Source organism: Apodemus sylvaticus, chromosome 11 (genome assembly GCF_947179515.1).
Source record: "Apodemus sylvaticus chromosome 11, mApoSyl1.1, whole genome shotgun sequence".
NCBI classification, from domain to species: Eukaryota; Metazoa; Chordata; class Mammalia; order Rodentia; family Muridae; genus Apodemus; species Apodemus sylvaticus.
The window spans coordinates 20,802,323-20,824,663 of NC_067482.1; the positions used below are offsets into that span (position 1 = coordinate 20,802,323).

General features: G+C 42.8%; 1 protein-coding gene across 6 annotated transcripts in view; it reads right to left on the minus strand.

The window, feature by feature from the left end:
• The window catches only part of Rufy3 (RUN and FYVE domain containing 3), a 79,426-nt gene that overhangs the window by 20,814 nt on the left and 36,271 nt on the right, over nucleotides 1-22,341 (minus strand). For all 6 annotated transcript variants that reach the window (XR_007980129.1, XM_052198076.1, XM_052198079.1 and 3 more), the window contains 7 exons: nucleotides 14,716-14,889; nucleotides 13,722-13,839; nucleotides 12,887-12,988; nucleotides 9,444-9,567; nucleotides 5,307-5,368; nucleotides 3,802-3,867; nucleotides 1,028-1,097 (listed from right to left, as the gene is read on the minus strand). Coding sequence is in view for 5 of the 6 variants with exons in the window: in XM_052198076.1 (XP_052054036.1) it covers nucleotides 1,028-1,097; nucleotides 3,802-3,867; nucleotides 5,307-5,368; nucleotides 9,444-9,567; nucleotides 12,887-12,988; nucleotides 13,722-13,839; nucleotides 14,716-14,889 (716 nt within the window). In the remaining variant the exon portion in view is untranslated. The remainder of the gene's footprint in view (nucleotides 1-1,027; nucleotides 1,098-3,801; nucleotides 3,868-5,306; nucleotides 5,369-9,443; nucleotides 9,568-12,886; nucleotides 12,989-13,721; nucleotides 13,840-14,715; nucleotides 14,890-22,341) is intronic.

The following is a 22,341-nucleotide window of genomic DNA, read 5'->3' on the forward strand; positions in this document are numbered from 1 at the left end:
GGGATTATAAGGTATTACTTCCTGTCATGGGAGTTGTGTTATGAACCCTCCAAAAGACCTTTTATAGGTAATTCCAGCACTTAGGAAGCTAAGGCAGGAGGAGTTTAAGTTTGAGGATAGAGTGGGCTAAATATACCCTATTTCAAAAAAGATGCAAAACTAATGTATTATCTATGTATCAATCTATCTCTCTATCTCTCTATGTTTTCAAGAAAAACTAATTAGCATGTTCCCAATTAGTGTACCGAATTTATTTACACCAAGTTTATCTCCCTGTACATAACAATTAGAAACAGCCCACCAGCTTTGCACGTGGGACCATTGGATTTCGATCTTGATGAAAACATCTACTTCTATTAAACATGAACTACATAAAGGTTTAGCCTACTGAGCAGATGTCAAATGCAAGTTTCTCTTCTTATTTTATGGACTTTTCTGAGAGCTTTCACATTTGTACTCTTGCCTAATTTCCAGAGTAACTGTTGAAATTACTCTGGAGTTGAAAGAGGAAGTCTGAGCGCCTTCATTTGGCGTGGTGGGTGGGGTGGGGGACCGGGCTTTCTCAGAGGTCAAGTGACCAAGTGAGTCAGGAGCACATGACAGCAAGCAGCACATCCCAGAAGCAGGGGCCTGGCCACAGCTGCTCGTGTCAGGCATATTCAAGAGCACATAGGGCTCAGGTCAGGAGCTGGCCAGCTTGGAACGCATAGCCCTGAGGTGGTGGCACGGTGTTTCTGTCTAGCTGTACCACATCAACGGTGGCCTCAATGCTTACTGAATCCCGAGTATCATGCTGTATGTTAAATACTCCAGGCCCCTCCAGTCAGACTGTTCACACAATTGACTGCGCAGTCAATTTTCTACTGGGAAAATCAGGACCTGACTTCACAGCCAGGACAAGCAGCTCTTTTCTACAGCAGTTCTTATCTGAAAAGTCAAACCCTTCATGTCCAAGGTAATAGGAGTGACAGGTCTCTTAGTGTAAACTATTAAATTTTATAGGTCAAATAATTTCCAAAACACTTACTTCCTCTGTCAATTTAGTGTTGGATTTTTCTAATGCATCTACTTTTCCCTGAAGGTTGTTTACGGTTGCACTATTAAGAGAAGAAAACAAAACGTTAAGTCTCTTTTGAAAAACAGGACAACAGCTTATACTTGCCTTCCTAACCCCACCACACTTACCAGTCTGTATTAACTTTCTACAAGTTTAAGTAGTACGTATTTATTACAGAGTGAGTTTGTGATTATTCATACATGCATATATACAATGTGTTTTGATTATATCTGTATTCTAATACTCTCTTCAATGCACACAATTTCTGCCAGACTTGTCTGCTCTCAGACAGCATACAAGGACCTGTGCCTGTCGATGCTGTCGTGTCCTTGCATGGGAGGCTGTATTCAGTATTTGTGTGAAATCACAGTGCATGGTGATTTCTGACGCGTTCTAAGTGCTCTCTAGCTACCTGAGACCTCTGCCCACGTGGCCAGCAGTCAGCCCTGCACTGCCTCACAGCACTTCGCTGCGCTAGCCCACCGCTAGCCTGCTTGCCTCAGTGTCTGTCACCCACATGGAGGAGGAAGCACGGAAGGGTAGGGGGAGCGCAGCTCATTCTGGAGGGTCAGATGGGACCACAACTGCGCTTGCTTCGGCGGTGCAGGGCATTCAGGTCAGGCTCGGTTCCTGATCCCCAGAGAAAATGTACTTCAATGGTTCTTGGATTTGCTGGCTGGAACTAAGACTACTCAAAATTTATATTGGTACTAAGAGAGGATGCTAGGGATGAAGAAAGGAAATAAAAGCATCCTTTGTTACCATTTCTTCTGAAGGTACCATGTGAAACATGAATATCAATATGCCAGCTTCCTCTGAGATGGAAGACTTCAGTCATTATAGCATGGTAGAAATCAAAAATAAATATATAAATAATATAAAGGACACCAATATCAAGCACTACTGTGGAAAATCCCCAAACTGCTCATAACTCATTTCTCCAGCTTTGTCAGCTAAATTTAAAATAAACCAGCACTGGCCATCCAGGCAGTTGAGACAGATCTAGAAGTAACAGACTGCAAGGTTACAGAGAAACCAAGGGCATGGGTTTGGCTTTAAACTAGCCCCAAGTCAGAAGTCAAAGGTAAACCGACCGTGACAGCGCTGTTGGCTCTTCCTTCCCAGTCCTGCACTTTGGGCTGAAGCGGCAAACTGATGATAAACACATGCCACATCCTCACAGCCAGGCTACCCACATCAGCAATTAGTAGACCAAGAGGCGAACAACTACAGTAAATATGTCTCCCCTGGAGGGCCCCTCAGGGCAGAGTACTGACTGCTTTTGTTACTCAGAGGAGGGCAATATTGCAGCCTTCTTGGAACCCAGGTCTTTTTCTTTCCCCTTGGGATGTACCTTTTTACTCGTGTACTGGTACAGATGGAACTTTCTCCACCTCAGCTCCTTAGCAGCTGCTATCATCTGTGGCTTGCCTGCCTACTGTTTCCCCTTGAGTTCCAATAAACTGTGCCTGAGTTTCCTTCTGAGGTTTTTGTTGTTGTTGTTGTTTGTTTTTGGTGATGTATATCTGTATTCTGTTGTATGTATGTCTGTGTACCATGGGTGTGCGCCCACAGGAGCAAGAAGATGGCATCAGAGCCTTTGGGACTCGAGCTACAGACAGCTGTGAGTCCTCATGTGGATGGGGGAATTGAACCTGGGTCCTCTGGAATGGCAGTCAGAGTTCAAAACTCCTGAGCCATCTGTCCAGTGCCCAGTGCATTTTAAAATAATTTTTTTCAATGTGACCAAAGACCTGCAAAGCATATTGTACTCTGCCTCTGTGTGTACAGAAATTTATAACTGAATTGTAAATCAATTAAGAATAGATTTTATGGGACTGGAGAGATGGTTCAGTGATTAAGAGCACTGACTGATCTTCCAGAGGTCCTAAGTTCAATTCCCAGCAACCACATGGTGGCTCACAGCCATTTGTAATGGGATCGGATGCCCTCTTCTGGTGTGTCTGAAGACTGCATCAGTGTATTCACATATATAAAATAAATAAATCTTTGAAAAAAAAAAAGAATAGCTTTTATGCTGAGCATGGTGGCACACACCCTTAATCCCAGCACTTAGAGGTGGAGGCAAGTGGATCCCTGTGAGTTCAAAGCCAGCTGTCAGCCTTACATAGCAAGTTCCAGGCCAGCCAAGGTCACACAGTAAAACCCTGTCCCAAGAGAGGTAGGGGTGGTAGTGGTGGGGAATGGCTTTATAACAGGACTTACAAAAGTTCTATATTAATCGCTATGTTAATGTTAATTATTCCTCTAAAACTATTAAGCTGATTTTAACACAAGAATATCAAAGTAATTCTGGCAAGTTTGAAATACCCGATGAGTACTTGGTAAGTCAGTGGCAGTGAAAGGTAATAATACCTCAGTAAGTGTGTAAGTGAGAGACACAAGAACAAAACACGTTTTAAGTAGTAAAATGTACTGGATGTACAGTTTACAGCAGTGGATGGTTTACCTCATACCAGTAAAGTAGAAGGTGGCTTAAACCATGGCTAATGTCAAGCACACATATCACATGTTCTATAATTCTTAACTGAGTATCTCATTTAATCTCTAGTTACAATTTCATGATAACCTTTTTTGCCTTCCACTGCTTAGCTCCACGACCGGTAAATAGGAATTGTCTATGTATTTGGTGAATACCGGCTGAACCGGTCCTTACTGCTCATTGTTTTATATTTCCTTTCTCTGTCAATAACCCCCATAAAAGAATTGTATTCATTCTTTACTTCAGATGTCTGTTGAGTTCTTCTACATAGTTCTTCTGGTCTAGGATCGCAGTAATCTGTCCGTCCCTGGAGGGAAGAATAAAGGAGGAAACAGGTAAGAAGAGAGACAGGAATACCAAGACAGCAGCCCTCACCCCAGCACCTCATAAAGCAAGAGACTACGGGGCACAGACACCGAACCAGACGTCACACTTGATACATCATGATTCTGACATAACAAGGAAGAAATTTGTGGCTTAAAGTGGGGGAAAAAAACCCTACACTAATCAGGCTTCTATATATGGGCTGGAGAGATGGCTCAGTGGTTAAGAGACTGCTCTTCCAGAGAGGTCTAAAGTTCAGTTCCCAGCCACATGGGGGCTCACAACCATCTGTAATAATAGGGTCTGATGCCCTCCCTCTTCTGGTGTGTCTGAAGACAGCTATAGTACATTCATGTACATAAAATGAATAAATAAATCAAACAAGGCTTCTATATGGGTAAAGATATTAAGCATCATATACACTCAGTGCCCTTGGGTCTCTGGAACTAGAGTTACAGGTGGTTGTGGTTGTGAGCACCATAGGGTGCTGGGAATAGAACCAACGTCCTCTGGAAGAGCAGTCAGTTCTCTTATCCACTAAGCCCTCTCTCCAGCCCCAGTTAGTTTGTCGGAGTCTCACTATGCAGCCCTGGCTGGCTGGGAACCCTGAGATCTGCCTGTATCTGCCTCTTGAGTGGTGGGATTAAAGGCATGCACTAGCATGCCTGGCTTGTTTCTTTTTGGGAGTTTCTGATCTCCCAGGTTCAGCCTGCCAGGGCAGGGCACGGGTATGGCAGCGTTGCCACGTTTGTCTACACTCTCAGATGGACTTCAGGCTGACTTCAGGATGACTTCAGGAAAATTGGCTGGACGTGGCGATTTCGCACCTTTCGACCCTATCACTAAGGGGTAGAGGCAGCAGGAAAGCCTCAGGTTCAAGACCAGCTTCATCTACATAGTAAGCCCCAGGACAACCTGGACTATGACATGAGACTATACATCAGAAAAACAAAAACAAAGCAATATGGAGAACCAGATTGATCTTACATATCTTTATCATCTCTGCCTCCAAAATACCTAGCAAGGAAATCATTCACCTAGAAATTCTTCTAATCATAGGCCCGATAGTCAGATATTTTGTCACGACTTTATTAAAGATATAATAATCAGCCGGGTGGTGGTGGCGCACTCCTGTAATCCCAGCACTCTGGGAGGCAAAGGCAGGTGGATTTCTGAGTTCGAGGCCAGCCTGGTCTACAGAGTGAGTTCCAGGATAGCCAGGGCTATACAGAGAAACCCTGTCTCCAAAAAACCAAATCCAAAAAACAAAAGAAAAACAAACAAACAAACAAACAAACAAAAAGATATAATAATCAAACATTCTTCTACCAAATCTGCTAAGGCAATACTGTAAGCTACCCATGATCACATGTGTTACATCAGCGACAAAGGACAAAGGACACTTAACTTTTTTATACATACCCTTCACTACCTTTACTGCTGTTTCCATCTTTGAGATACATTGAAAAATCTATAACTCCAACCTACAGAGAGAATTTTCAGAAGTTAATAGAAAATTTGGTTCTGTTGCTTTCTAGGCATTCAAAGACTAAAAACCACGATGGTCACCAGAAGTTTCTGATGAACATTTAACACTTTACTATGAACACAACGGTATGGGAGAAATGAGAAGAGGCAAGGTGAGTGGCTGGGGGGGGGGGGGGGGCGTGGCGTGACAGCATAGCACTCACTAGCAGGTACGGGCCCTTACCTTCTATGCTGAGCAACACACACACACACACACACACACCCTCCACCACAGAAAGTCACAAAAGGAAAAGTGAAGACAATTCATGACAGAATCCTTTGCATAAAGAATAAGGTTTAAAATTTCTTTCTTTTTCAGGAATTCTGCTACAAACTTTTTATTTTCTTCTAGGAATAACTTTTTTTTTTAACAGACTTAATTCATTTGTTTTTCTTGTATAAAAACCCCTATGTGGTAGCCACAGCTGGAGTCTCTGAACAGAGACTCTGGTGTGGGTTTTCACAAGATGATCAATGAATTCCTGATAAGGAGACTTGGTGAACACAGTCTCTTTCCAGAGGTGGGGGTCAGGTAGCTGTAGATCTTGGAGATGGCATCAAAGGTGGCCTTGGCAACATTGCCCAGGGTGGCAGTGCAGCCCCTGGCTGATGTGCAGCAGTCGTCTATACCGGCCATCATCAGGAGCTTCTTGGGCACAGGAGCAGAGACAATGTCAGTGCCTCTGGGGGCAGGGATGACACGCACCAGCACAGAGCCATAGCGGCCTGTCACCTTGCATGGAACCGTGTGGGGCTTGCCAATCATGTTTCCCCAGGAGCCTCGTAGCCTCTCCTCACAGGGATGGTGGAGAGCTTGGCCAAGATGATGGCACCTCGGATGGCGGTGGCGATCTCCTTAGAGCACTTAACACCAAGACCAACGTAACCATCGTAGTCCCAATAGTGACGAACGCCTTGAACCTGGTCCTCTGGCCAGCCCGAGTCTGCTTCTGCACTGGCATGATTTTCAGAACTGCATCCTGGGATGCACCCAGGAAGAAGTCAATGACCTCAGACTCTGTCATGGGCAGGGAGAACAGGTAGATCTCTTCCAAGGACTTGATCTTCGTGTCCTTAACCAGGTGGCCCAGCTTGGTGACGGGATCCACTCCTTGTCTTCAGCTTTACCTCCACGAGCCCCGCGGCCTCGACCACAGCCACAGCCACAGCCTTGACCATGGCCATGGCCCCTTTCAGCCCCTAAGACTGCTGCTGAATCCTCCGAATCCTCTGCTGCAGCCTCCTAATCCTTGGCCCCCGGGTCCTCCGATGTACTGGCGTCATCCGCCATTTGGTGTTTTCCCCGAAGAAGAAGAATAAGAAGCTAGGAATAACTTTTTAAATTTTAGTCATAGAAGCTATTTTTCTTTAAATGGTCTCTGCCAGCTTGCCAAGCCCTGGGCGCCACTCCATACTCTTCAGGGCCGCGTCCTCCCTCCGCCCTCCCTCTCACTTTTTCACCCTCGGGCTTCTCTGCACGGTCCTGTCACGTGTCATCTCTGCCCTTCCCCCATCCATGTCAGAATGTCTTGTCCCCATTTGTGGTCTCCTATTTAGTTTTATAGTTTAAAAATGTTTAGTTAGAAGCTACACCCATAATGTCGCACCTACACGATTGCCTAAACCCAGGCTAGAAGGGCAGCCATGAAGACAGGTCAGGTGGACAGGATGTCCACAAAGGGCTGCAGGCAGCTGAAGGCGGCTGAGGGAGAAATCAATGTACAGAGCCGAGCACACCGATCGTCCTCCAAGCCTAACGCTCAGCCCTGGAAACACGCACACCGATAACATGGAGTACACCAGAGCAGGTCATATTAGGGGCACATATATACATACACAAATATACATATATACGTATATAAGAGATCAAGGACAGGATTGTTAGAGGGTCTGGGGGAGGAAAGGGAAAGGGAAAGGGAAATGATGTAATTATACTTTAATCTCAAAAACATAATACAGTTATATTATAATCCAAAATAATATCTATTCCCTTGTGTGTTTTACAGAATCTGAAAAACAAAAGCAAATTTAAAATACCCACACTCTTAATGTCACCCCACATATGACCACTGCTGACATTCTGGTGTCTATTTCAACTTTTACTAAGGACATCTTCATTGTTTCAAATAGGCCCCATTATTATACATCTCATTTCTTTCTTTTTTTTTTTTAAGATTTATTTATTTTACTTATATGAGTACACTGTAGCTGTCATCAGACACACCAGAAGGGGGCGTCAGATATCATTACAGATGGTTGTGAGCCACCATGTGGTTGCTGGGAATTGAACTTAGGACCACTAAAAGAGTAGTCAGTGCTCTTAACCACTGAGCCACCTCTCCAAACCCATCTTATTTCTTTACAAAAAAAAAATCCCAATGGAACAACATCTCCTTTCCCATTTTCCCTGACTAAATGGAAGGAACCCATCACATGATTTCTTACATAAGTGGTGAGAAGCAGTCTCAGGGAAGTCATCTTTACTATTGGGCAACTAACTCAAGTGTGGCTCTGATCAAAGTCCTGAACTTACAAACTCCTTTATTGCTCAGAATAACCCTGTTAATTAATCTCTTCATCTGTACATATCAAGAAATGGAAAGCACCAAAAAAACCCCAAAACCAAACCAAACCAAAAAAACCACCAAAAAAATAAACAAGCAAACAAATCCCCCTACCTAACTACAAGATGTATCCAGGTAGAAAATAAGAAAGACAGACTTTGAAACTAAGCAGCTGGGTTTTAGGGCCTTGGCTGTGAGTTACTGTGCTGCCCTGGTTCTAATATAGCCTCACAGTCAAGGAAGTACAGGCCAGACAAGAGTTTGGAAAAAACAAAAATACAACTTTTTTATATTCACACTGAGATGAAAGAGGAACTTGAAAAAGTAAAACTGATCCTATGAATAATTCATTAATAAACTTGCTTAGGAAACTTAAGCAATGGAAAAAACTTATCTAAAGAGGTGCTGCCTCCATTACAACTGGAAGAGAGTAATGTACTAACCAAAAAGGCTTGTTAGAAACTTGTTTAGAGAACGCCAGGTGGTGGTGGCGCACGCCTGTAATCCCAGTACTCTGGGAGGCAGAGGCAGATTTCTGAGTTCAAGGCCAGCCTGGTCTAGTTCTAGAGTGAGTTCCAGGACACCAGGGCTATACAGAGAAACCCCGTCTCGAAAAAACAAAAACAAAAAAACAAAAACAAAAAAAACAAAACAAAAAAAGAAACAGAAAGAAAACTTTGTTCTATAATTGAAATTATGTGAAGTCGTGTGGAGGAGTTGGGGAAAAGATTGAGGAACCCGGAGAGGATAGGGACTCCACAAAAAGATTAACAGAGTCACCTAACCTGGACACTCGGGGCTCCCAGAGTCTGAACCACCAACCACAGAGCATACACATGTGCAGCAGACATGCAGCCTGGTCGTCATGTGGGTGCCCCAACATCGGGAACTCGGGCTCACCCTGACTCTGTTGCCTGCCCAGTCCATCAAAGGACATGCCTCTAAGGGGCTCCAGGGAACATCAGAGGGTCAAGTCCCCTGCACTTCTCAGGTAAAGCATAATCCTGACAGGGGGCAAGATGTTATTTTGAAAATAGCAACACTGGTGTAGTTAATTAAATAATTCAGGCAATGGCTATGCTATGTAAACCTCACATCTGCCCAAGTGGCCAGACTTCAGCTTCTGAGTCCTGTTCAAACTGTTCAAACTATAACCAGAGACTACCTGAAGGAGATTTAAAGATGACAGCATATGTAAATTGTCTAAGCCTAGGGCCCATATATATAAACTGGTAACATTTTCTCTTCAAGGCTGGTTCTCTTTTGTGCTTAGCCAGAAGCAGTCATACAGTATTAAACCCTTTCCTTTATTAGTCTTAGGTGTGTGGTGGGAAGGCATAGTAATTCTATAACATTGAAATGAAAGGAAATCCTGCTATGATGCGCACACAATGTCTTCTGACTGGTTAGGATGAGCTAAACATTCCAGGCTAAAGGACCAGGGCCGAGAGTGAGAGTGTTCCCATACCTGAGAGTCCAGGTCTTCCCCTTTCATGCAGAAATTGGCATCGATGACATTCAGACCCACCAGGAGACCAGCAATAATAGCTCCTTCTTCTTCCATCATGAGGGCATTGGCTTCATAGAACTCACTACAACAGAAACCCACAGAGCACTGTTAGAGTGAGACCTCAAGGCTCAAATGGGGCATGAGGCAAAGAGAAAAGCATCACATTGTTGAGCATGAGTGTGTCTGAGAATACTTTTATGTAAGCAGACATTTTTGATAACAGGCACATGAGTAAATCCTCTCAGTCCTGGGAGCTACTGTCCTTGATGGTAGTATACAGACTCTACTGACTGGTCTGTGTTCATGACACACCATGGGGCAGTGCGGCAAGCTTTTATGCGTCTTTTTCAATTTCTTTAAAATTTTTTTCTTTGAAAATAGTAAGCATATTTTTAATAGATTTCCTTAAATACAAATTGTTATATATGTGTTATATATACATGGATCCATACACACATACCCACAGAGACTGAGAGACAGACAGAGGGAGAGAGAGAGAGAGAGAGAGAGAGAGAGAGAGAGAGAGAGAGAGAGAGAACTAGAAATGAGGAGAGAGAGAGAGAACTAGAAATGAGGCTCTGCTAGAGATTAAGCCCAGGTCTTTATAAATGTTAGGCAAGTCCTCTACCCCCAAACCACACCCAGCCCTACATCTGCCTACCACGTAACATGAACAGTAAACAGCATGAAGACAATCTCAGAATTTTAAGAAAAATGTTCTTAGTACTAAGGTAAAATTGGTTATCATTGTAAAAAAGAAAATAAGAGAAATACATATAAAACTTTTCAATTCCATCTACCAGTGACTTTTGATAACTTATGAAACATATTTGCCTTTGTAATATATGTATCATATCATATATACAATGATGTCATTTTAACCAACAAAAGAACACTTAAGCCATTATAATTAACTTGAGAACAGTTTCTGGCTTAAAAATGTCTATTTCAACATACAATTTCCTATAATTTTGTTTACATTGGTCTTATAGTATCCCACTGTATTATGTATTTATTTAGGAAAACCTCCCTTTCCTTTGCCAGCCCCTCTCTTGAACAGGCTGCCTGGGGCTTTTACCACCACAGATCCCAGAAACAAAAGAGCCAAGCAAAACCACCAAGTATCTAGAAGTTTATAAATGGGTAGATAGTCTTCAAAACCCGCAGATGCTCAAATCCACTTACACTATCCAAACTGTCCTGTATGATCTAATAATCACATTTCTTATCATTCACTCAAAGAAGCTCACATCCACACGAAAACCTGCACAGGGTGCTGATGACAGCTTTATTTAAAAAACAAGCAAACATACTTGAAGCAACTAAGGTGGATATACAAACTTATAAAGAATAGAATATTATTTGCCACTAAAATGGATTATTAAGCCATGAAGAACACTGGAAGAATCTTAAGTGTATATGACTAAGTGAAAAGGCTGTACCTTTATGATTCTAACTACCTGATATTCTGGAAAAGGCAAAGCCAAGGAGACAGGAAATGATTGCTAGTTACATAGATTTGAATGAGTGAGGCATAAACATGTGGACCCAAGAATATCAGTGCAGGGACACAGTTTCAGAACTCAAAGAATGTATAGCACAAAAGTGAGCTCTAATGTAAACTACCAGCTTTCCTCCCCCCCCCTCTCTCTGTGTGTGTGTGTGTGTGTAAATGCACACACATTTGGAGTAGAGGATATAAGAAATGATTCTCGGTATCTTGTAAGTTGCTATAAATCTATAACTTCTTTAAAAACAGTCTACTGAAATGCTTTTACAGGTCAGCCTGGCCTGTAATAGTAAGCTCCAGGCTAATAGGGCTGTACAGTAATATCATGTCTCAAGATACAAACAAACAAAACAAAAAAACAAAACAAAAAAGGGTTTCCAAGTTTGGGCATGGCATCTCACAATCATAATCTTAGGACTTGGGAAGCACCAACAGGAAGATTACAAGTGCGAGGTCAGTCTATATGGTGAGTTCCAGGTCAGACTAAACACACAGAGACACAGAGACATCAAGACACAGACAGACAGACAGACAGACAGACAGACACACACACACACACACACACACACACACACACACACACACACACACACTTGTTTTGAGACATTCTCATACAGTCCAGGCTGGCCTTAAACTAGTTAGACAGTTGAAGGTGACTTCCTTCCCTTACAGAAGTCTAGCTCTCATGCCTGAATCACAGGCATGCCCCACCATATTCAGCCACTAGATGTATTTTCATAAAGAGAACACACTCATTAAACCTGCACCCAGATTAAAGAATTTACATCAGAAACACAGAAGCCACCTTAGGCCTTCCTACTTGATCTTACTACTCTACTTACTAGAATAGTCTCTTTTCTATCCGGCAGGAAGGCAGAGTTTTGTGCATGTTTCTGAGCTTTATGTAAATGCAACAACACAGGTATTTTTAAGACTGATTGGTTTGTCTAACATTATACTCAACAGGATTAATCCATGTTGCTATATATAGCTGCCACATGTTACAACATATATACATACTACAATTTACATATCTATTCTATTGTAAATAGACACACACAGACACACAGACATTGTGTTGTAGCTTGCTATGTGGATCAGGCTGGCCTTGAACTCAGACATCCTCTTTTCTCTACCTCTGAAGTACTAGGACTAAAGGTGTGTGACACCACTGCCTGGCAAAAGAGATACTTGTAATCATCATTATTATACAAATATCTTATATACCTGTTCATCAAAGACTTCTACTGGCAGGCATAATGGTGCATGCTTTTAATCCCAGCACCTGGGAGGTAGAGGCAGATGGCTCTCTAAGTTTGAGTCCAGCCTGGTCTATAGAGTAGGTTCCAGGACAGTCAGAGGCTCACAGAAAAACCCTGCTTCAAAAAACCAAAAACCAAAACCAAACATCTTCACTCTATGAGTTGCGTTTAATTCTTAATGCTATGGTTGTATGTATATTACATATGTATGTATGTATGCGTGTTATATAATGTATGGTTGTAATGTAATGTATGGACAAGGCTTTGCTATGTACTCTAGATGACTTGTGATCTATATGACATTTTTAATGGTACGTAATGACTGTCAACTCCTTGTCCTGTTGGGCCTGTGCACAGGCTGTGCCGCTGAAAGCATTCATCTTTTTCCTGGCAGTGCTAAGTTTTGGCCTGACCTACACAGGACCGTATGTAGTCACAGCCACAGATAACATAATTGTAATAAAACACCCTTTTGGGCCTAGGAGTGAGTGTGTGAGGTGTGGCACAGAGAACTGACGAAACTGTCACGCATTGAGTGTTTCTGACCTACACAAATGCAGTTTCTATGGCCTGACTTTGTATGTCATCGGCAGAACATATCAAGAAGAAAGTGCAACTAGTGTTCCTACCTGAGAAGTTCCTTGTTGTTGATCAAGGCTTTCATATATTCAGAAAGCTTCTTTTGCATTAATGCCAACCGAAGCCAGGCTCTTCCTCTGCCAACCGGTGTCCTGCAAGTACACAGAAACCAAACAGCTCAGAGACAAGTACAGGTGGCAGGGCTGGGGGCAGCACAGGAGGGAGAGACTCCTGTTCCTGCCGATGGGCTAACAGCATAAACAAAGGCCCTACTCCAGATCCCCACCTATTCTGGCACAAGTGACTGTGGGACAATCAGACACACACTCTAGCATTTGCATTAGTTAGTGTGCTGTTGTCTGAAGACCAGAACACTCTTTAGCCCACCTGGCAATGTTCCACCAGTTTCGTATTTGATGAAGTCAAAGTTTCGAGTGGATTACATAAGATATTCTTAAGGACACAGGTGGTGCAAGCTTCCATTCAGTTACCATACACCAGCTTCCTGTGGAGGCTAATCCCTACTTTTATTTCCCTCAAATTAAAGGCAGGCCTTATGTTTCTGAGACTCACTTAATCTTGGCTTTAAAATCCCATGAACACAGCTGTTTTCCCCAAATCGAGCCATGCATAACGTCTCCCTAGGTCAAATTTCTTAAGGCTTATAGATTCTCACCTGAATTTGTAATAGAAAGGAGATGTCTGGTATTTCTAACACGGAAGACAACCTCCCCGTAGAGAGCACATATTTCTTAAAAAGAATACAGGCTGGTCCCTTGGTGTTTACACATAACAGCATCACAAATCTGGACTGTTATAAAAATGTGCACAGTATCGTGAGCACCATTCTTCAAGGAGAGAAAGAGAAGTTAAGCTGAGACTTACTTGAGTCCTGGGAGATCTTTTACACTTGCTGTTATCTCTGCGGCTTCTGGAACAAGCTTTTCTACCAGCTCTAGGGGGCCCCAGAAGGATTTATTTTGTCCAAGGAAAGTTTTCTTGGCTAAGGCAACAAAACAGTATTTTAATTTTCTTTACAACATAAATACTCCTCTGCTAACCTTCCAGAAGACCCAGGTTAAACTCCAGCACCCTCATGGCAGCCTGTTCACTAGAGTTGGAGGGGATCTGGGTCCTTTTCTGGCCTCCGTGGGTACCAGACACAAAGAGTGCATGGCACACACGTAGGCAGAACATCCACGTACATAAAAATAAATTTAAATCAAAAAGAAGTTTTGATCTAGCCCTATAATAATATTTAATGAGTTAGAACTTAAAACACATGTAGCATTAGTGAAGAAAAAAAAACCAATGACAAGCTGAGTACTGCAAAGGGAGGAGGAGGAGAAACAGGCGATTGAGACCGGGGCCTGCCCTGGAACTGGCTACGTGGGAAAAGCAGGACATCAGAGACAGCACCTGTTGTGCCTCAACCCATGCCCTGGACAAGTAACTGCTTCATTCTGGGCAGGGCTAGCTCCCTGTCAAACACATGATGTGCTTAATGACAAAGAGCCTTCCAACTCCAGCATCACGTGACAGCTGTATTTTTTTATGTACTATACGTCTTTAAGCCAGTTGAAATTCTGTGCCTGTACAGGTTACATTACATTTTTTTTTAAAAGACAGGGTCTTCTTACCATGTAGCCCTGGCTGGCATGAAACCTGCTAGTCTGACCCACAGAAACCCACCTGCCCTGCCTCCCGAGTGCTGCGATCAAAGGTGTGAGCCGCCGTGCCCAGGGCACTGGCACTGTTCACCCGGGATTTTTACTCTTTGCCTCTGTGGAAACAGCTTTCTTTCCTGCTAGGCATTTCTAAGGACCATTGCCCCGAGGCCACAGCCCCCGAGGCCACAGCCCCCGAGGCCACAGCCCACCTTTCAGGCCGTGTTTCAGGCAGTGCTCCATCACCACGAAGAACTGCTGCAGCGGGGCGTAGTCAGAGTCCAGGGTCCGGCCCAGGTTCAGGGCCGACTCGATCAGGCCCTTGATGCTCAGCTTGGCCATGTTCATCAGGTTCATGCGCTCGTTAGCCATGAGATAGTTGGGATCTGTGGGGAGGGAATGCACGTCCTCAGTGGGAGAGCACACAGCAACAGTGCAAGTTTACCAAACTGTCTGCACGGGGTGGGGGTGGGGTGGGGTGGGGGCGGGGCATAAAGGCAGGTGAACAAGGCTGCTGGCCACAAACCAGGGAAGTCGCACAGTAATTTTGGTGTATTATTCTTGGCCACGTACTTGCTGTAGAAAAAGATGTTAGTTTCCATGATTAATCCTTTTAAGAGCAAAACTGAATTATTTTATCAACCCATCACAAGCCTTCAATGTATTTCTGATGCTCTACCTATGTGGACCCTGGCCCAGCATCCTGCTGTAGTACCCTGGCTTCAGGCCACTCTTCCTGTTTATAGTGTATGGAGAACCGCAGTGGGGAAAGGATGCCGTGCTTACACAAGCACTGCGAGTGTGCCACTTACTTTATTGGTGTCAATACTAACCAGCCCTGTGCTTGTTATTTTATGTCTATTTGATAAATCTGGAGTCAGCTCAGAGGACGGAATCTCTACTGAGAAGCCGCCTCCATAAGACTGGGCTGCAGGCAACCCAGGAGTGCATTTTCTTAGTGACTCATGGGGGAGGGCCCAGCCTACTGTGGGCGGTGATACCCGGATTCAGGTGATACTGGGAGCTGTAAGAAATCAAGCTGAGCTACTGTGAGGAGCAAGCAAGGAACCAACATTCCTCCCAGGCCTCTGCGTCGTCATCGCATCAGCTCCTGTCTCACTGGCTGGAATTCCTGCCTCGGCTTCCCTCAATGGACTCAGATTCGGGTGCTGTAAGTCAAATAATTCCTTTGCTCCCCAAGCTGCTTTTGGTCAGTGTGTTTCATAGCAGCAATAGTAACCCCATCTAAAGCAATCACCATTAATTCATAATAAGTTATTGGTGTAATGTGGTAACTCCCAAGTTTTCAACACTCAGCACACAAAGTCTGGTTCTCAGTGCTATTTGAGCGCAGGGGCCCAGGACACAAAACATCCAGGTACTGTGTACCTCTTATGTGGATTCCTTTTCTTCTCTCTCTTCTGGGACAAGGTTTCACTAGAAGTAATAGCAATCCTTAGTCTCAGCCTCCAGAGTGCTGGGATTATAACCATGTACAACCAACTATATCCACTTGTGGTCTTTTTTTTTTTTTTTTTTGGATTTGGTTTTTTCGAGACAGGGTTTCTCTGTGTAGCCCTGGCTGTCCTGAAACTCACTTTGTAGACCAGGCTGGCCTCGAACTCAGAAATCCGCCCCCCTCTGCTTCCCAGAGTGCTGGGATTACAGGCGTGTGCCACCACGAGGCTGTCCACTTGTGGTCTTAATTGCTTCTTGTAATGAGCTATGTATATGGCTGGTAGTACAGTGGCCAACGACACAATGCCTTTGTTCAATTCCAACTCTGGGTTCGTGCCTCACCACAATCTCTGTACAAATGAACTGGGGTACAGATGCTGCTGCTTCTCCATGCCTAACAAGATCCTCAGTCACTCACTGTTTCATTATTGGCACTGAGCTATTTCCCCTTCTTTTAGACCTATTTATTTTTATGTGAATGAGTGTTTTGTCTTCATGTGACTACTCCACAAGCATGCGGCCCCTGTGGAGGCTGGGAGAGTGTCTGGTCGCCGGGGACTGCAGTTACTGTGAGCCACCATGTGTGTGCTGGGAACAGAGTGCAGGTCTCTGAGAGCAGCAAGTGCTCTTGACTGGTGGCAGCCCGTTTCCTCTCTCTTTAGGTAACAGAGCAGGGACATAAGCGTGTTGTGTCCCAGGTTCTATAATCCATAAAGGAAGGATCTGGACTTGCGTTCATGAAAGCTACTGTCTGCATTGGGTATGTGTATATACTCCCAAGCATCAGCACATATCACATTTGTGAAAATAAAGTAAAAGCTGCCCAGAGATCTATGAAACATTTAAGCACTGCTCAGGAAGACCAAAGTCCTGCTACAACTACACTTAAACAACATAAAAACAGGCTAGTTAGTCATGCAATGTTTTCACTTAATCTACCTTTTTTTATTTAAGTCAACAAAGCAAAAATGACCAAATCCTAAACCAATTTATATTAACTGTAGAGATGAACAGACTTATGGCCCTAACTATGAAAATCCTGATTTACTGTAGTGCTCTCTTAGCTACTATTATATCCACCTGATTAAGTAATTTTTAGAGATAGCATCTCATTATGTAGCCCAGGCTAGTCTTGAATTCACAATCGTTATGCCTCTGCTTCCTGCACAGCCCAGAGAACAGATGCACTCCTGTGCACCGCGTGGCTTAGGTAATATTTTAGAGAAAAACTATACATCAAAGTTGAAATTGGATTCTACTCCTGTTACTTGCACACTGACAAATGTTTTGAGGCTATTTTTTTTCTTTTTTATGTAAGGGATGTTCTGCATGCATATGTGTCTGTGTGCCATATGTGTCTGTATGTGTGCCTGGTGCCCACAGAGGCCAGAGAGGGCATGGGACTGGGTTTACAGATGGCTGTGAGCTGCCATGTAGGTTCTGGGAATTGAACCTGAGTGCCCTGGGACAGCAGTCAGTGCTCTCTCGACTGCTCAGTCGCCATCTCTCCAGCCCCATATGACCCTCCTTCGTCACCATAGATCACCTTGTCAAGGACAGAGACACCAGCACGGCTATGTCATGCTCTATTCACAACGGCAGGACAATGGAACAGCTCAGATGTCCGTCAACTCATAAATGGATAATGAAAATGTTGTACATATACACAGTGGAATCCCCACAGCTATAAAGAAAAATGAGGTTAATAAACATACAGGAAATGGGTGAAACCAGGAAATATTATATTAAGAGAAGTAACTGGGCTCTGAAAGACAAACATGTTCTCTCTCAAATGTAGACCTAAGCTATTAATTCTATGTGGCAGTGAGTACACACAGAGATCTGCAGACTAGAGAGAGGCCCATTAACGGGGGAAAATCCTTGAAGCTGGGCAGGGCAACAGAATGCTTGTGATATGAAAGGTAGGGGAAGACCGGAGGTAGAGAGGTTTAAGTGGGGAGGGGGCAGGGAGTTGAGACACAGGAAGGAGTGGGAGAGGGTAAACCAAAGCCACAAGGAAATCTGATACTTGATATACTAATAAAAAATAAATGAACAGTGCCCAGGGCTCAGGGAACACCTAAGAGGAGGAGGTGTGGAGGGTAGAGAGGACTCTGTGAGCGCTCTCTTCTGAACATGGCCTGGCTGTCCCAAATGAACTTGTAACAGCTCAGATCACCTGCACAAGACCTCACAAGACCAGACCAGAAGAAATTCTGGGGTAGATGGGGTAGGTGACCTCCCCTCCCCATACTGAGGTGCTCCTGGCAGTTGATAATTGTGTTGGGGATAGAGAGAATCACTCTTTTTTGAAGATGTAGCTGCTAGTGGTATTCCTATGTTCCAGTGGATGCCCCCACATCCTACACATATGGGTGTCATTAAGTGTTCTTAGTAGGTTATAAAAACAGTAACAAAAACAGACTATGTATGGTGTGGTACACACCTTTAATTTTAGTACTTAGGAGACACAAACAGGTAAAATCTCTGTGAGTCTGAGGCCATATATAATAAATTTTAGGCTACTCAAGACCATATAGTAAGATCCTGTCTGGAAAAAAAGTAGTCGAACTGGGCATGGTGATACACACCTTTAATCCAGCACTCGGGAGGCAGAGGCAGGAAGATGTCTGAGTCCAAGGCCAGCCTGGTCTACCTTGGTTCTAGAGCGCTTGCCTAGGATTTGTGGGATCTAGGCTTCATTCCTGGTACTGAGAAAAAAACATAAAAGCACTATCAAAAGTTTTACCCCCAGACAGGGCCTTACTATACAGCTCTGGCTGTCCTGGAATTAGCAATGTAGACCTGGCTGGCCTCAAACTCATACAGATCCATCTGCCTCTGCCTCCCAAGTGCTGGGAATAAAGGTATTTGCAACCACACCTACTATGTATCTGTCATCACTTAAAGTGACAGTTTTATGCCCCATAGATAATCTGATTATTTATAGTCTCCATAATGCTATGTCAGATACCAAATATATTTCTACTTGGTAGGACTAAGGAGGGACTTACCTCAGAACCACTCTGAGGTATACACTCTGTTAAAGTAGCTAGTTGAAAACATTTAATCATAAATTAACTCATCTTTATACCATCTTGTTGAAAACATCTAATCAAAAATTCATTCATCTTTACTGCTGTCTTTTTTTGTTAACAGTATAATTCAAAGATGAACTTTGCTTAAATTTAGCTCTTTTAGAAAGTTTATATCCACTCTTATTGGTATCAACTATTTACTTGTGTAAAAAAAAAAATCTGCTTTTATGAAATAAATCTTGTCTCCTTGAGGCTTAAATTATCCTGCAGTGTAGTAACAGTGAGAAGGCTGGACTAGACCTGTAACTCTTTTATCCTGTGGAAATGACCCACGTTCACATCAAACATCCTCATGACACACTGTGACACTGGCTTTTTAGTGACTGCCCCAGAAAGGTCCACAGAATTTAGAGAAATGGCCATGTCCCCCCTCCAAAAAACCCTGCAAACTACTCTGGTATCAAATGCCATGAACTCTGGCCCTGCAGCATCAGCACCTGATGGCAAAGACTTAGGGGCTGAGAACTCAGGCTCAGGGGCACTGGTAAGTCCGGGTCTGAACTTTCACTTAGAGTGGACAGGCCAGCAATCTGCATATGCATCAAAGCCTCAGAGACACTGACCTAGAAGATTCTTCTGTCTCTAGTATGTCGAAACGTCATGATTCCAGAAAGGCAAGTAACAGGTATATAATATGCTATAATATACAATAAGCTAAGCTATAATAAGCATAACATAATATATATTATATATATCACCAAAAAGGAGACGAATGAGATTAAGTAAAGAAGAAATAACTAAATAGTAGGAGAAAAATAAAACCCAGAACTTAAAAAACAAAAGCAATGAAACTCAAAGCTGAATCTTTGGTAAAGATCAACAATATTAAAGCCAGAAATATTGACCCATGCCTATAATCCTAGTACCCAGGACTCTGAAGCAACAAGATCATGAATCTGAAGTCAGCCTGGGTGACCTGGCAATACCCTAACTCAAATGTAATGTGACAAACTGCCTCACACTCTAGGTGCCACAGTTTCCCTGCCCTGACGAGCTCTGTCCCTTATTACACTGTAAGGCCAAATATTCTTTCTTCCCCTAAAACAGTAATAAGAAGAAACATTGATATTTATCCCCACCACTGACCAACACAAGAGTCAAATGACTGAAACCAAAAAAAAAAAAAAAAAAAAAAAAGGAAAGACTAGACACTGGGTTCACTGACCTTATAGAAACAAATGAAACTGTACAAGAAAAAAATGTATGCTGATGTGTTAGATTACAGGCGAGACAGGCGATTTACTAGAAAAATACAAACTATTAAAACTACCAAAGATAAAAACTGAAATACAGCAAAAATAAAGTCCCACAGAGAGACGACCAAAAACAAATGGCCTAGCTGTTGAAGTTAGTCATCATTTAAAGAATTAACATCCATCTGTCACAAACGAGTCCACAAACAGAAGATGGGACTTCCAGCGTGTCATACCAGCATTTCCTGAGAGAAAGAAAGAAAAGGCAGAGCTGGACTAAAATATTCCGTATGAATGCAGATGCAAAAAGCCTTAACAAAACACTGGCAGCACAGAAAAGATTGTAACATCCAAGCAGGATTTATGCCAGAATGTGAACCTTCTTCAACATACACAAGTCAGCCAATGCAACACACCCAATCAATAAAAACTGTGGTTTCAATAGACGCAGACAGAGCAGCTGTAGATAGCCAACAACCTTTACTTTTATATGCAACAAACTGGGAAGAGAAGGGGATCTCTTTAGCCTGGTAAAAGGCAACTAGGAACAACTCCTCTCTAATACACCACCAAAGGTGGTGGACTCAGGAAAGACTGAAGGCTTCTCTAGAGACCAGGAACAAGGCACACACGGCCATTTCTACATAACACGATAGGAGAGTTAAGCCAGGGCAATTACCAAACCAAACCAAACCAAACCAAACCAAACCAAACCAAACCAACCAGCGTCTTCTGAAATATTTTCAGAGAATATGGTATTAAAGGTTTAATGTATCCCAAAAAAATCCATAACAAAGAAAAAGTATTAGCTAGCAAGTATACTTGGCAAGACTACAGGTTATAAGATCAATACAGGACTTAATCGTATAGCAGTCTCTTTCTTTTTTTTTTTTTTCTGTGATATTGCTTTCTGCAGGTCACAGTGATCTAAAAATATTAAATGGAAAATTCCAGAAATAAACGACCAATAGGATTTAAAGTGCATGCCTTTCTGTGCAGTGTACTAGAAGCGCACTCCCTTTCTTGCCCACATGGAAACTAATCACCCCTTGTGGGGGCATCTCCAGGCCACATAGGCTACACCTGCCAGTCACGCAGAAGCTGCCTCAGATGCAGTCTCACAGTGTGTCTATTACTTATTAATGGCCATTAGCAACAGTGCTGATGACTTGAAGAAACATTCAACTGTAAAGCGTTTTTGTCAAGTGAAAATTGAACATGCTTAGCTTTATAAGGAAAGACAACTATGCTGTGGGTGCACTTCAGGGTCATAAAGTATAAGGTCACATGGACATAATCGTTTCTAAACTACATGGTTATAATTGTTGTGTGTTATTGGTTACTGTTAATCTCTCACTCTGCCTAATAAGTGAATGTTTTCCTTGAGAAGTATATGGGAGAAAATCATACTACACATAGCTTTTAATATTGCTACAGTTTCAAGAGTCAGCTGTGGATCTGGAATATATTCCTTGTAGATGAGAAGGGACCAAACTGAAAATCAACAGCTTAAAATGACATTTAAAGATGACTTTACTTACATGGTGCCAAAAAGAAAATACAAATATACTGGCAAATGAGGAACAAGTTTTGTGCACTGAGAACAAACAAATGTGGAATTGAGAACTTAAAAGCATCAAAATAAACAGGCATCCCACGTCAATGGATCCAAGACTTACTAATTCTAAGACAGCAATATTCCTTGACTTAATACAGACCCAAGCTATCCCTACCAAAATTCCAACTGTCTTATTTACAGAAACTGGCAAGCTTATCTAAAACACCTATAGGAATACAAGGGACCCAGGGGAGTAAAAAAAAAAAAAATCTAGAAAAAGAAAAAATGTGTTGGAGAACACACACTGTTAGTTCAAAACTAATTACAGAGCCATGGACATCAAGACTGAGAGGAACTGTCCTTCAACACAGATGTGTAGACCTGTGAAATGGATCCAGAGTCCAGAAATGATGAGATGTTTGTGATCAAATGGTGCCAAAGATATATCTACATGCAGAAAAATTAAAACAAAAACAAAAAATAAAAACCAAATGTTTGGGGCTGGAGAGATGTCTCAGGGGTTGAGAGTGT